The sequence below is a fragment of the Lupinus angustifolius genome, chromosome LG18 (assembly GCF_001865875.1).
Source record: "Lupinus angustifolius cultivar Tanjil chromosome LG18, LupAngTanjil_v1.0, whole genome shotgun sequence".
NCBI classification, from domain to species: Eukaryota; Viridiplantae; Streptophyta; class Magnoliopsida; order Fabales; family Fabaceae; genus Lupinus; species Lupinus angustifolius.
This window is the reverse complement of record NC_032026.1, coordinates 9332477-9347787: the sequence shown is the minus strand read 5'-3', so window position 1 is coordinate 9347787 and position 15311 is coordinate 9332477. Positions and strand designations below refer to the sequence as shown.

The window sequence follows — 15311 nt, the reverse complement described above, 5'->3', positions numbered from 1 at the left end:
TTTATTGTACAATCAATAATATCTTCTTACGTTCTTAAAAATACTTATCATACCTTTTGAAACTATTTTTTTACATTTGCATACACATGTTTATTTTTCTTCTACTTTTCTCTAAATAGAGGCTTATGTGAGTCAAAGTTGAGATTTAATAAAATTTATGATTATATATCATTGATGTCATAAGTTTGAATTGTGGAATGTTTGGTTAATGAGAAATAAATTATTATATGATTAAATGTACTAAATGACACACTAAACATATTACGTATAAGTTGAATAATGGATATTAATGGTTATACAAAAAAAATGTTGAGTTAATGAATTTTTATGGGTAAGAAAATAACATCAAAATAATCAATTGGGTTAATAAATTTTTATTTTATTTTTAATAAATAAAAATTAAGAGAAAGATAAAATATTTAATATTTTTTAATTAATTAATTCTTTTAGGAATCATATTATTATGGAATGCTAATTATGATTATGACTTATTGCTAAGAGGGATAGTTGTCAAATGAGAATAATCTTTCATTGAAATGGCGAGTAAATACCCTCACAAAGCCATTAAAAATCGGATACATTGTTGCTTATGCTAATTATAATCATAAGTTACACTCCCACTATTTCACTAATATGGATGTAAAACTTCATGTTAATTATGTGAACGACCTTGAGAGATTTTGGGAGCAGGGTACCACCCATGTCTTATTTGAAGAGAATTATAATTTGATCCGTGATTAGGATACGATAAGAATGATATTCAAGTATAAATACAGTTTAATATTTATGTAATGACAAATTAGAAATATTTTTTATCATTCATATGTTATTAACCATTTATGTGTATTATTTTTATGTAAGAGTCATTAGTAATTAACATATTAGTAATAGATATTATCGTTAAATAAATATATATAAATATAATGAAAGAAATTTCACAAATTTCAATTAGATATTAATGTACACAACTAAGATTCATATATTTAATTTTTATTGTTAAATACCATTTTGTGCCAAAAAATTTAATGTTTAAGATTATGTATAAATGATCTAGAAGTTAAATAAAATTTGACAAAAATAATTTTATTTAGTGTACATTGTAAATTGAATTAAAATAAATGAAGAAATAAGTGGTGAAAGCAATACAAGTGTAATTGGAAAGTAAAATATAAATATATATTAAGTTTCTAAAATATCAAACCAGTTAAAATAAATTAAAAATGTTATAATATAAAAATATAAATATGGTTAGAAGATTTGTCTCATTTTCAAACACCACAGCTAGACTTCAATTCAAACATCACATATGTACATATTTTATGAGAGAGATAAAATGAATGTATCAATATAATATAAGTTTTATATATTATCATTTTATTATTTATATTTTATTTTTAATCATTATTGACTCTTTAAAAAAATAATACAAATGAATAATAGATGATATAATAAATATGTATAAATTTTTATACTCACATAAGTATTATCCTCTATAAACTGGAGGTAAATACACTCTCAATGATTTCAATCATTCGTTGATAGATTTTATACTTTAATAAACCCATTGATCATTATAATGTATTAAGGATTTATTGAGAAAATTTATTAATGTAAATTTACATTATTAATTAATTAGACGTTTTTATTAACTTATTCCCAGTAAAAATGCACAATTCTTTCACCTGAGCTCTATATGCAGTGATGATATGTAATTATTAATTTTACATTAACCATACATCCAAACTAAATTCAATTATTATATACATTTTGATACCCTTATAATCTTCACTTATCCATCAGTTTGATATGAACTAAGTTTTTAGTTTTAATTTATAAATGTGAAATTAGAATAACATATTATATTATATTTATGTTTGGGTACCTTAACTAAAAACTAAATATATTTTGTTTGGGTAAGATAAAAAAATTATTTTTACATAGTAAATTATATATGAGGTTATTTGTTTATATTATGATTATTTTAGTTGTTTTTTATACTATTTTTTAAATATACATTTTTTTAAATATTTACCATCATATATATATTTACTATAATTTTTTTAATTTTTAATATTGCATAACAAATGATACAAAATATTTTAAAAATAAAATACAATATAAAAATTAATATCAATATTAAAAATAATATGACACACAAATAAATAGAAGTTGTTAAACTTGAATTACAATTCACAAAATAAATAATACACAGATGTCACACATTTTATACCAAAAAGTAAAAGGAGGGGGAGATAAAGTTATTGAGAGTTATGAAGTTCGGTAGTGATGCTATAGAGAGTTATGAAATTTGGTGAAAGACTAAAAAAGATGATAGAAATAAAGTTACGATGATATACAAATGGGAAGTGAAAAATTGAAAAAAAAATCAACTAAACAAACTCATAATTTTGGAGCTTATAATTTTAACTTATTTTTAATTTAAAAAAATCTGAGTTTATAATCTCATTTATTTGTCAAACATGCATAATTTATATTTTAAGCTTATTTTTTAAAAAATAAGCAAAAACTCAAAATTTTAGACTATACCAAACATGCACAACTATACAAAATTAAGTGGCTAGGTTCTGAGCAAAAAACTAGGCATGACTTGTGCTCCACTTCCAAATTATAGCTTACTATCCTTAATTTTATGAGGATAATATCTATATATTGTTTGTATAAATATTTATATATAGTATATTATATTATATTTTTATAAATAGTTAATGATGATTGAAAATAAATAATAAATCTTGAATTGTTTGTATATAAAACTTTTACACAGTTAATATATATATTTTTTTCCTCTTATATTATTCCATAGAAAATATATATATATATATATATATATACGCATCTAGGCTGGCAATAAATATGGAATGCTATCATAAGTGGCCCTGATATAGGGAAGTATATGTTGGGGGGAAATGTGGTAATTAATGTGATTCATTACAAAAATATTTAATTATTGTATATTTAATTAATTATAATAAAAACCTAAAATAATACACATTTTAATACATAAGATATATTCCTAAATATATTTTTAATTAAATATAGTATTGTTGTAATTTGTTTAAAAATATATTTAAGTTAAAAATTTAATACTTAAATGTTTTTTAAACCAATCACAATCATATATGAAAATGACAAATTCTGTGGAACATAGATGTGTATTGGTATTCTGTGGGAGGTTGAAACGCTGCATTTTTGCATACATGCATTTCCCAGGTCAAAAAAGGCTTGAACCTATGAGTTGTTTAAACCACCGAGTCAAATCTAGCCAGTCCAAGTTGCACTTTTAATTTGGAATTGAAATGTAGCTAGCCTTTTCCCGACGCGGAAAGTTGACTCGCTTTATATTACGAGAATGGAAATTAAGGCAAAATAGGGAAGAAACTTAAATGGAATATTCTTTGCCATATGGAGTTATATCTGATGAATCTCTACACAAGGTTATATTAAGGTTCAATCTTTAACATGATACTTGCCATGTTACACACCTCTTAAATCAAATTAGTTTGTTTACTTATAATGAAAAAAATATTCTTGGTGAGAAATGCTCACTAAATTTATGTTATTATTATTAAAAATAGATTATCTCATTTGATCACTAAATTTATAACATGTGTCATATTTAACCTTTTTATTCAAAATATATTTTTAAAAACTAAAAAAATAAGACACATGTTATAATTTGAGTGACTGAAGAAAATAATTTATTTCTTGATATGATGATATATTTTATTCTATGTAACATAAGTTATAAACACTTATAAATTTAAAAATTGAAAATTATGTGCCAAATAAAATTTAGAAAGAAATACTCTTTGATTTCTAGACATAAATTGGACTATAGTTTTGACTAGAGATGTAAAGATTCAATTTGATTGTTGATGAATGTTAGAAATCAAACAAACAAGAGTATATGGTTCAATTTAGTTCAGTTTCTATGAGTTTATAAAACAAAAATTACATCAAGCTAAGCTCATACAGTTCAGTTTATTCTTTTCAGATTATTTATGCTCACTTTAAATTAAAAAATAAAAAAATTAATAAGATTTCAAATAAGATTCCAACAACCAAGTACAACATGATAGAATCCAAATAGCAATTTCGTGTGTGGAAAGAATAAAAGAAACACATGCTTGTAGGTTTTATTTATCCTCATATTACCATACTTCAAGGAGTATCAATTTTCAAGGGTTTACAATTAAAGTAAAGATAAGACATTCTCAAAACAAAACAATACATATGGACCGAAGGGGTGAACATCTGCTGTCCCAAAATAGTATGCCACTCCATGTGTCACTGTTTGTGATTGGTCAGAAAAATAATTAACTATTAAAATTTTAATTTAAATATATTTTTCAACCAATCACAAGCCGTGACACAAAGGTGGTACAACAAATGTGCTCCCGACTGAAGGGAGGCAAATATAGGCCAATTGTAGTAATTGTCTAAAAATCATATCGCTTGCCTTTTGCTATATATACATGTGGTATCGAGTGTGTATTCCATTCGGTATTTACTTTAGAAAAAAACATGTATGCGCTGTTTTTTACTTTATATTATCAACCTATCATTCACGATTTAATTTTAATAATTATTTATTTTTAAATAAAAGTAATATAAATGAATATTGAATGACACATTTATTATCTATGAATTTTTATAAAGTTGATGCATAGATAGTAAACTCTTTACTTTATACCGTTCTAGAAATTACAGAAATTAAAGGAAAATCAAGCCGTTTGTAAAGGGTTATAAAAAATAAGAGTGTATGAATTTTATATATGAGAAATTTACACTATTATTATATTATTTGCTATTCATTTTTAATAATCATTAATTCTTTAGAAAAGTAATCCACATGAAAGATGATTAACACATTGCATCTTTATATTGTTGCTGCACAAATATTATACTATTTATATATTATAACTATATTATCTACTATTCAGAATTAATAATCATTGACTTTAAAAAAAAACTAATCTAGATAAATGATATAGTGTCAGTAAATAAATCTTTATGCTGACACTACATAAGTATTACACTTTATTGTATTTAATAAATTAATCAACATCACAATTGGTCTAAATTCATTTATATTAGACTTTAAAGTCCAAATACAAATACATGATATCAAAATGTTAAGAGTTCAATTTCTAACAATGATACTTTTTGAGAGGGGCAACCACTACCATGAAAGAGATTAATCTTACTTAAAAAGGGTAAAAGAATACATTTGATAGTACTAAAAAATTAACTAGTTAAAATATAAATTTTATTTGTTTAATGCAAATACATATCTTTGTTAGATACTATTGAATTCAAATATTTTAGAGTAAATTATATCGACACTTCCTGAGTTTTAGCGAAATTGTACAAACCATCTCTAACTTTTCTACACCTACACAGACCCCCCTAAATTTTATACTTTCATTACACTGACCACCCCTGCATGAGAAATAAGTGTAATTTTTTAAATAAAAAATGTGATAAATGCAATTAAGTTAAACAAAACATGATATATTGTGGAGACAAATACAAATAATATATGAGTCGATACCTCTTTATTATTTTTGGTTCGTTACGATATAGTATAAGAGCAATTTAAACAACATCTCTTTAGAATTGTTGATGTATTTTATAACCAAAAATAATAAAGATACATTGATTTGTATATTATTTGGATTTTTCCTCACAATATACTATGTTTTGTTTAACTTAATTGCATTTATCACTTTTTTTTTGTTTAAAATATTACACTTATTTATCATGCAGGAGTAGTCAGTGTCATGAAAATATAAAAAACAAGGGGAGATTTGTGCAAGTGTAAAAAAATGAGGGGTGTTTTATGTAATTTACTAAAACTTAGGGGTGAAGTGTAATCAACTCAATATTTTATGATAAATATGAGAATTCTTACTAAATTCACTAGACAAAATATTAAAAAAAATGTTTTGATTCGTGATCAAATAATTCACAATCAAACTTAAATATTAATTGATCATAAAAATTCAAATTATCATTTATTATTTAAAAATGAATTTGTCATGTTCTTTCCTAAAGTAACACATTATTAATATCTTACCATTCACATTTTGAAAACAACATGAGTATCCAACCTTTTTATAATTTAAATCCAAAGATATATTGATTTATTTCTTTAACAATTATTAATATTATTTAGTGATAAAAACAATATAGTTTAATTTTAGAAACAATATTTTATGAATATCTTATCATTTATATTTCAATGAATATTATGTGGTGCCAATGATATTCAATATTCTGTAATTAAAAATCAAATATTATTACTAATACTATCATTTTAATTTAAAAAACAATAACAATATTCTTATTTATAATTTTCACAATTGTGTTTATTTTCAGGTTTTCTTTGTTTGTGGGAATTCTTTTAGAAACTCTCACTTTTATGAAGTTGATATTTGGATAAAATTAAGAATCATAATAAATATTTGAGTAAGTATTTATTTCAATCCCTCATGTTTTTTTAAAGGAAAAACAATTTTAAAATTTTTCAAATGTATGTCAAATTAATCCGTATCAAATGTTGTAAAATATGTTAAAAAAATTAATATGACTATCATTTAAAAAATTTGGGGATTATTTTAAAAAATTTAATTTTTAAGAGACCAAACTATTAAAGTTAAAAAAGTAAGAGACATAAATGAATATTTAATGAAAATATTTAAATTAAATTAGTATCTTTAAGATTCACACGTTTAATACGCGTATGATATATTTTGTTGGGCGTTTATCCCTTTGGTCCAAAAACAAAATGTGTATGCTATATTCCCTTGATACTTTCTATTCTACTACATTTTTTAAAAGATTTTAGAAATTCTAATTCAGATTTAATTTAATTTAAATATCTTCATTCATTCTGTATTTTCGTTGTCAATTTTTGTTTTAATATTTTTAGCCAGTCTTAGATTTATAATTTGAATATGTGTTTACACACTATTGGATTCAAATATTATTTAAGAAACTATTGTTTTATAATTTTAAACTTGGATGAATTTAAGTTTTTATAATTCAAGTTTAACCTAAACACTTTATGATTTATACGGAAATTATTAAAATTTGAATAATATGTTCATCGACTCCGTTGTTACTTCAAGTCCCAATATTTTATTTATGTATTCTGGCACGTTAACAGTCATTATTGTGTTTATTGTGTTTGTCAATCTGCTTTCATATTATTTATAATGTATAGTCTGTATATCATAAATATTAAATATAATATTTTATATTAAATATTTGTAATCTATAGTTGAATTTATTCGATTGATGTAATGTTCAATTTTTCATGTTCTATATTAAAATTAATAACTGATAGTCATAATGTAAGAATAAGAAGTAATTAACCAAATAATATGAACATATATTAGGTGGAGATGAACATTTAATTATATATGATTTTTTTGTAAAAATTAGAAAATAGTGAGGGCAAAATAGGGAGAACCACAAATTACACCATGATGGGTGGTCATTTTGGATGTTCCATTTATAAGTAGTATAAATATAAATATATAAATAAATAATGATTTTAAGATTTATAATTCAAATATTTTTCTACAAAGCAATAACTGTAGATATATTTTTTAGAAAGTATTCACGTATTATAATCTAAGATAAAATTAGGAATATTCAATATTTATAATTCAGATTTAAATAAAATAATTATTAAGGTTTGAATAAAAATGTAATAATTTCAGTTAACTGAAATATGTCAGTTTCTCGCGAAATCTACCTATATTTTTTCTTTTCTTTTTTAAAATATATTTATTTTGATTTAAGATTTGGATAAATTTGACAATGTTAATCTATACGATATTTTTTAGTTCCACCTCACTCAAGCTTTGATTCAACGTGGAGATGAAACCAAACTGTTTGAATATATATGAATAAATGTTGGGAATGTTGATACCGATTTTTTTATACTACCAATAGTATTCTCTCATCTTATCATATCCGTAAGGAATCACTGTGATTACTGGAGATCAACCAATGCCTTACATCCCTATATTATTATACTTGTGATATGTAATTAATTGAATAAGAGAATTGCACATAATCTTCAAAGACAAAGACAAACATATCAAAGAGGAAAGAAAAGATGACATGACACTTTTTTACATACAATCAGGTATTAACAAAGATGTTTATTTAGTAGTGTAAGACCATGGCAAAACTTCATGATGACAAAATGATCAAATATTTAATTCCTGAGAGTGACATTTGTTGGAAGAGACAATAGAGAAACACAAAATGAATAATTCCCTACCCATAAAGAAAATACTATTAGTACTACCAAAAAAATTAAAATAGGGTAACATTTCACTTCGTTTTTCCACTTTTACTTTATTATGAATGTGAATCTACTTACTCCGAGAGTACGTTTAAACCATTTTAGCCATCAAATTTATGGATATCTAACGATTTAGATCTACTCACTGGTTGAAATCATTAAATTTCCTTAGAATTGATGGTCATGATGAGAAGTGAGTTTAAAAAACTTACTCGGGATGCATCCTCCTATTTTATTTATTCAATTGTTCATTTTCACAATTACCTATTTTGCATCAGAGAAAGAAGAGAGAAATTACACCTAAATCTAAATGCATCCAGCTGTACACATCAAATCAAGCATAATATTAACCTAAGTGATACATTCACAAGCACCTCTATTGACAATTATTACAAGACTGTCCTCAAACTCTTTTCAACTCATTTTAAATATCCATCCATTGATCAAGGGGGAAAACTTGACAGAACACAAAATTTCCAAAATTGAAATTGCAACTTCTCTTAATGGCTCAAAAATACAAGTGTTAAACAAAACAAAAATGTGGCATAAGTACAAAGAATGAATTAAATATTAGCAACATTAAACTGAGTAAAAAAATGAAAGAGTCCTTGCCAAAATTTCAACAGGGTGGTTGTCCTGTTGGCTTATGCAGCAGCTTATGCCTAAAGATTTGATGAAGACTAAAAAGAAAAAGGCGAAATGCGGTATGTACATACCGATCAGTTAGTTTACTTACGGTGATCATCTTCATGGAGAAAACTCTCATACGGTGTCCCGGTCAGTGCCTTGCTTACATCATTCCAATTTTCAACTTGGCTAGACAAAGATCCTTTATGTATCCTCACTTGATGACTCTTTAAATCCATTCGAGGAACCTTCAGAAAATCCTGAACTTCCAATAATTTCTGAAAACAAGAATGACAATTGAATCATCATATGCATATTTTACCGGCGTATAAAAAGACGATGAAGCGGATATTACGTAGCATGCAGTGTAACGTGTAACTTACAGTATGGTTTCTAACAACATCTTCGTAGTATAAGATAATGTGCCTATTGCTCTTGAAATATTCCAAAGCCTTGGTGGTGGTGTCATTTACTTGCCTAAGGTTTGGTATGAGCAATGTTGCATTGATTTTGGGCTTGTATTTTGCAAGTATTTCTGCCTGGAAGCATAGCAGAATCAATTAACATGAAATACTAACTGTCTTTAGTATGATAATGCATCGACTAAATCAAGCATCTTGTACCGCGATGAAGCACATATGAACATGTCCAATCATGGATATTCGAACTCAGGCATATTCACAAACAACACACAGATAGAGAAGAGAGAGAGAGAGACCTCCTTGGCTGAATGAGTATGAGATTTGTGAGTCCCATTTAAGAGCTTAGCATTTCTATCATATTCATTTGCAAGCACAGAAATCATCCGGCGCAAAAGATTCCTTCGGAAAAGAAAAATGACAGAAACACCATGTATTCTAAAGTATTCTGCAATTTGTTCATGATTCTGCATCAAACCCTGTATTACATTACAAATACTGATATCACAGATCCTTACAAGATTGAAACAATAATGGATAGACAAAGTCAATAATAATATCTCAAATATGGAATATGTACAAAATCAACATACAAAATATGTATAGGCTACACAAAAGCAAGAATTTAGTACTCACTAACAATTGCAAGAAAATAAAGAAAAGGAATCTCATGTTATCAAATACCAAATTAGTTGTGCACATTAAAAACTAGTTTACCATCATCAATTAAGTTTCTTCTTGAAATAGTGACCATTATATATAAAATAGTTGCATAATTAAAATAATCAAGAAGCAGTATCTATAAAGATTGATAACCCTTGGAAAAGTGGGAATCCATTTGTTATGGAGAAACCCTTGGAAAGACTTATTTATGCTTTTCTGTTGAGGTTCAATCAATTACAGTTGATTTGTTCTCTTTCTCTTGCCTTCCTTATGGGTTCGTAAAAGAATGTATATCAACTGAAAATGAAAATTGAAAACAAACCAAACACTAGTTTGAAGGATACTGTTGGATTCTTACAGAAAGTAAGAAATGGGAAAATAGATTGCATTCCAAAGCATCATATTGCTCTGTTTAAATTTACGCCAATTTTGATATTTAAGAGGATATCTTGCCCCGGAATTTATTTAAACTTATTGCCCTACTAAAAGAATCTAGTTTCCCTTTGAAAGTTATACCAAAACAAAAACACTAAGTAATCAATATATAGACTCCCCATCGATCTTGAATTTTGTTACAGATGATAACAAAATCAGAACCATATCTAAAAATTATAGATAACCTGAGAAATTCCACTACGCACAATGCTGAACAAAAGTAAGAGCAATTTTCCAGCATGTCTTCAAGTTTTTTTTACCACCATTTAGAGGTAGCATCATCTATATTAATTTTCCGATTCCATATTTCATAGTACAGTCCAACCTCATTGCAGCACACTTGTTTATCCAGATCACTCTCATTAAGTGAGCAATCAGTGTAAAATGAACAAGGGGAAGTCATCTACCTAGGTAAGTGACCACAACCTTAATGAAAGTCTCGAAATGCATCATAGGAACTGATCAGAACTTAATGTGGAGTATACTATCATCCCTTTTGATAGAAGATATTAGAGATATAATGATAAGTCAACTTTTAACACAAAGTAGCAACGAGCTAGAACTCCTTGAGAGAAAAGGGGAGACTGATAACTTGACTATGCTTTTAAGTAGTAAGTGCTAAGTGGTAACCGGTCTGTTACTAAACTCAAAATACAAACATGCTTTAATCATTAGATGGATGTATGTTTTTTTTGTTCATTTTCATTTCGTTAGACTTGTGACTGGAGATTAAACTGGAACTTGCAAGAAGTTCAGAATGCAAAGCATCCATATATGCTATACATTCTTAATGTCCACAAATAGCGAAAGTGCTTTACTATATCCAAAAGCCACCATCACAAGAGAAGCATTTATACACTTTTTGTTCTAAAGATGAGAGGGAGAAAGAGGTATACATAATAATTCAAGCTAGACAAATATTTTATTGAAATTAAAGGAAATCAAGACATGAAACAATGTTTACCTGATTAAGCATCCACTTCAAGCCAACAGCAGCTGTGCACTCATTTTTTGAAGCACTACTTACCCAGTCTAATCTATAAATCGTATCCAGAGTCTCCCCTATTGTTGACATATTACTCCTTCTCACCTTAACCGAAAAAATTTCTCCATTTGAGCTAATATTGTCATGACTGTTTAAAAACGTTTCAAACCATCCACTCCCAGATCTCTGCATTGAAAGAATAGCAAAATACCGAACAGGGTTGCAAGCACATTCCGCCCTAAAATCGACACACCAAAAAAAGCAACATGAGTAAAATTCAGACAGGCTCCTGCACCTAAATCCCACAGTTAAAAGCAGCACATCATTCTAACCTGCTATAACTTTTAGGATTTGGGTAGTGCACATAAGGAATCTCCCATGGCTCAATGTTAGGTTCCGGGCATGGATTTTGGATTACCTTGATATCTAAAAAACCAACCTTGCTGCTAGTGCCTATTTGCTTCAGACAAATAGAACATATATACACACCACATACCATTGCAAAGGTCAACACAACAAGCCTCCACACTAATGTAGAATTCTTCAAACCCTTTACAAGGAAAACATCCTATAACCATAAAAACAAAACATTTACTTCGATTTATTACACCACAATATATACAATAAAAGCATCAACTTGGTTGATCCAACACATTAATATACCAATATATTAACCCCAACGGAAAAATAAGTCTACAACAGAATCTAAGTACCTTATGAAACTATCCAATCAAAGGCTTAATATTAATACAGTAATACCCATTGACCTTCAAAATGCATATATTCCTTTGGTGTTATTTAAACAAAACCAGATCGGACAATTTCACGTGCCACCCCATGAAAATATAAAGTCGAAAATCGAATCTTTTAACTCTAGTTTTGGGTGGATTTGAAAGTAAGAGACAAAATGAAACATGGGTGAAGTAGAAAAGGGGAAAAACAACCTAACCTTGGCGAAGGAAGATACATCATCGGCCATTGTTGGACGAGCTCAAAAGGAATACAAATAATGAAAAGGCATTTTTTGGGTACCGTTTGAATCCTTATTTTAATAATCTAAAGCTATTTTTTCAGCTCTCATTTGTGTAACATTCAACAACATTGAAGAAAAAGCAAAAAGGTTCTATGATGAGGTATGTGACTGTATGTTTTTTTTTGTATATTGAAGAAAGAAATAATTAGATGGTTCTGATCTTCGACCGTTGCATTTTGCACTTGGCATATGGCAATGGGATACTGTACTTTCGCTTGGGAGTAGGGAACTTGTTGAGTACGACCGTTGCAAAACGGCATCATTAGTGTGCTGCTTCACTTTAAAACGACAATTTAGTTAATTAACCATCTGTATTAATCTGTTATCTGTTAGTGTTATTATAAAACTAATATAAAAAATTATTTGCCAGTTATATTTTGAAATATCAGTAAAATAAATGAGAGATTTTAGAATTATTTTATAAAGTGTATTTATCATTATGAAGTTTTCACTTTTAATTTTTTGTTCTTCAAAACTGAACTCATTAATGGACTTTTTGAAACCAAGTTCACAAAGTTATAGATTTACCCACCCACATGGCTCGGGCTGGTCAGTGTTGCAAGCTAATAGGATTAAAAATTCAAATAGTGGAACGAGTAATTATTAAGTGTTTCAGGATATCTTTAAGCAAAAAGTATAATTTTGTATTGAAAATTAATATTTTAATATATTAAAAAAATGGTGAGTATGACCCGATCCGACTTGCTCGGCTTGGGTCAATCATAATCAGATGTGAATAAACTCAGGTCTTATTGAATTTTGGGTCGGGTTCAGATTTAAAAATTAGACTTTGTCAATATTTATGGTTAGATAGGAAACAAACATGACTCGATCCGAACTCGTCCCATGATTTTTCATTCATCATGTTTGTATGTTTCTCTATTTAATATGTATAGATTAATGACATCTCTTTTGTTAAAAAAAATATTATTGATTATCTAATTTTTCATCATATATACATGATTAATAATATATATATCATTTCATATTTCAAATATTCAAATTTCATATTCATAATAATAAATAATATAGAGAAGAATTTATGAGTATGCATTATATTTTATTTGGTCTAGAGTCGGGTCCAATTTCAAAAAGTTAATCCGATCAACATTTATGGTCGGATTCATTTTAGATTAATGGTTGAGTCAGAATTTAAAAGAATGACTCAATCACAAATTTAAGGGACAAACCTTTTCAACCTAACAAGTGTTCAACTTAATTTTCAATATTAATTTCTTTATTTTATATTCTTAAATAATTCTTTTCAACCCGTACAAATATAGACATTTCTTATCTATGCTCACATGTTAATAATATTTTTTGGGTTTTGGTAACCTCTTCCCTCTATATTAGTTATACATATATTTTTGGGTTTTGGTAACCTCTTCCCTCTAATGTGGATTATCGAGATTATTTATAACTTTCATCTTCTGGGCTTGTAGAACAGTTGTTGCATAATGAAAAAATGGTTCATACTATAACTTTTATAAATAAGTAGTTTTCAAATTAAACTATTTATTGTAGATGTAATTTGAAAAAATGTTCTATAAATATAATTAAAACAAGAACTGCAAAATATTTTATAAAAAGATCCAATGTAATATCATTTGAGTTCTAGAAAGTTAATTTTATAAATGAATAAATATTATAAATTACAATAAGAATAATTGTTAACGACGTATAAAGATATATAGCTTCTAAGATTTATTTGATGAGCTCACATCGCTAAGATTACTCCTGAGTAGCAGAAAAAAAATTAAGAATGACTAAAAGTAAGATATATTTGAAGACAAATCCTACCAGCCTATACCAATACTGCCATAGCACACAACTATAATTAGTTATGTGTGATACATGAGTTAAGGAGGAAGGATCATTTTCATCTCTATTAATGGAGATATAAGTGCATATTTTTTACTTGTTTTTAATTGTAAAAGTGTGAACTCATTGTAATAAAAATAATATATGTATAATTGAAAGTTATATTTCTTTTTACTTTTTGAATTATTTGTCTCTTCATTAATAAGAATGTCTTAGCTCTAAGTTAATATACTCTTCATTAATGGAGAGATAATTGATTATTATTTTTGCACTTACACATACGAGTAAAAGTGTTATCTTAAAGATAAAAAAGTCAATTTATATATTTACCTCTTCATTAATAGAGATGATCTCAACTTGTGATACATAGTGTGACTTAGAAAAGTAGTTATTGTTCCCAAACATTTTAAACCAATCATAAGTTATATCAATTAAAATAAATTAAATATTCATAATTTTATATATTTTCTTTATTGAGATTGACTTGCACAGATTTAGGTTGGGAGACAACATGTCCTCATCCATCCAAATACGTGATTAACTACATTTAAAAAATAAATATACTGTGTCATTAATTTTGCCATAACTTACATGTCCACGTTACAATTAAACTTCAATAAGACAGTAAGTCTTGTGGTGCAAGAAGAAGATGATTTTTAAGTAGAGCAGATATAAAATTCAAGAGAATTTATTGTAAGAACCAACCCCACCCAAAACTGTCAAAAACAAAAAATTAATTTCATATTCATGAGATACTACTATATCCTTTATATATGCATTAAATATAATTAAAGAAGTGTTATTTTAATGAATAAGTATTTCTTCATTAATAGAGATCCAAATACATATTTTTTACTTATTTTTTAATGATAAAATTATAATTTTATTATATTTAAAAAGATAAAAATATTATTAGAAGTTACATTTCTAAGTATATTTTTATGGTGTTCTCTTTCTCACCAACCATTTCCTATTCCCCTGCCT

General features: G+C 26.7%; 1 protein-coding gene across 1 annotated transcript; it reads right to left on the bottom strand.

Annotated features, from left to right (window-relative positions):
- On the bottom strand, positions 8895-12806 carry LOC109332286 (nodulation protein H-like). Its single transcript, XM_019567224.1, has 6 exons — positions 12423-12806; positions 11806-12041; positions 11453-11711; positions 9690-9869; positions 9355-9510; positions 8895-9249 (listed from the first exon to the last, which is right to left on the bottom strand). Exons 1-6 carry the CDS (start codon positions 12450-12452, stop codon positions 9073-9075), a joined length of 1038 nt encoding a protein of 345 aa, XP_019422769.1. The 5' UTR covers positions 12453-12806; the 3' UTR covers positions 8895-9072.

Bases quoted from the DNA above. Each gene is read 5' to 3' on its own strand.
- LOC109332286 (XM_019567224.1), bottom strand. From the start codon at position 12,452: ATGGCCGATGATGTATCTTCCTTCGCCAAG. The intron at 9,511-9,689 runs GTCTCTCTCTCT...CTATGCTTCCAG, and splicing joins ATACTCATTCAGCCAAGGAG to GCAGAAATACTTGCAAAATA. The intron at 9,250-9,354 runs GTAAGTTACACG...TCTTGTTTTCAG, and splicing joins ATGTTGTTAGAAACCATACT to AAATTATTGGAAGTTCAGGA.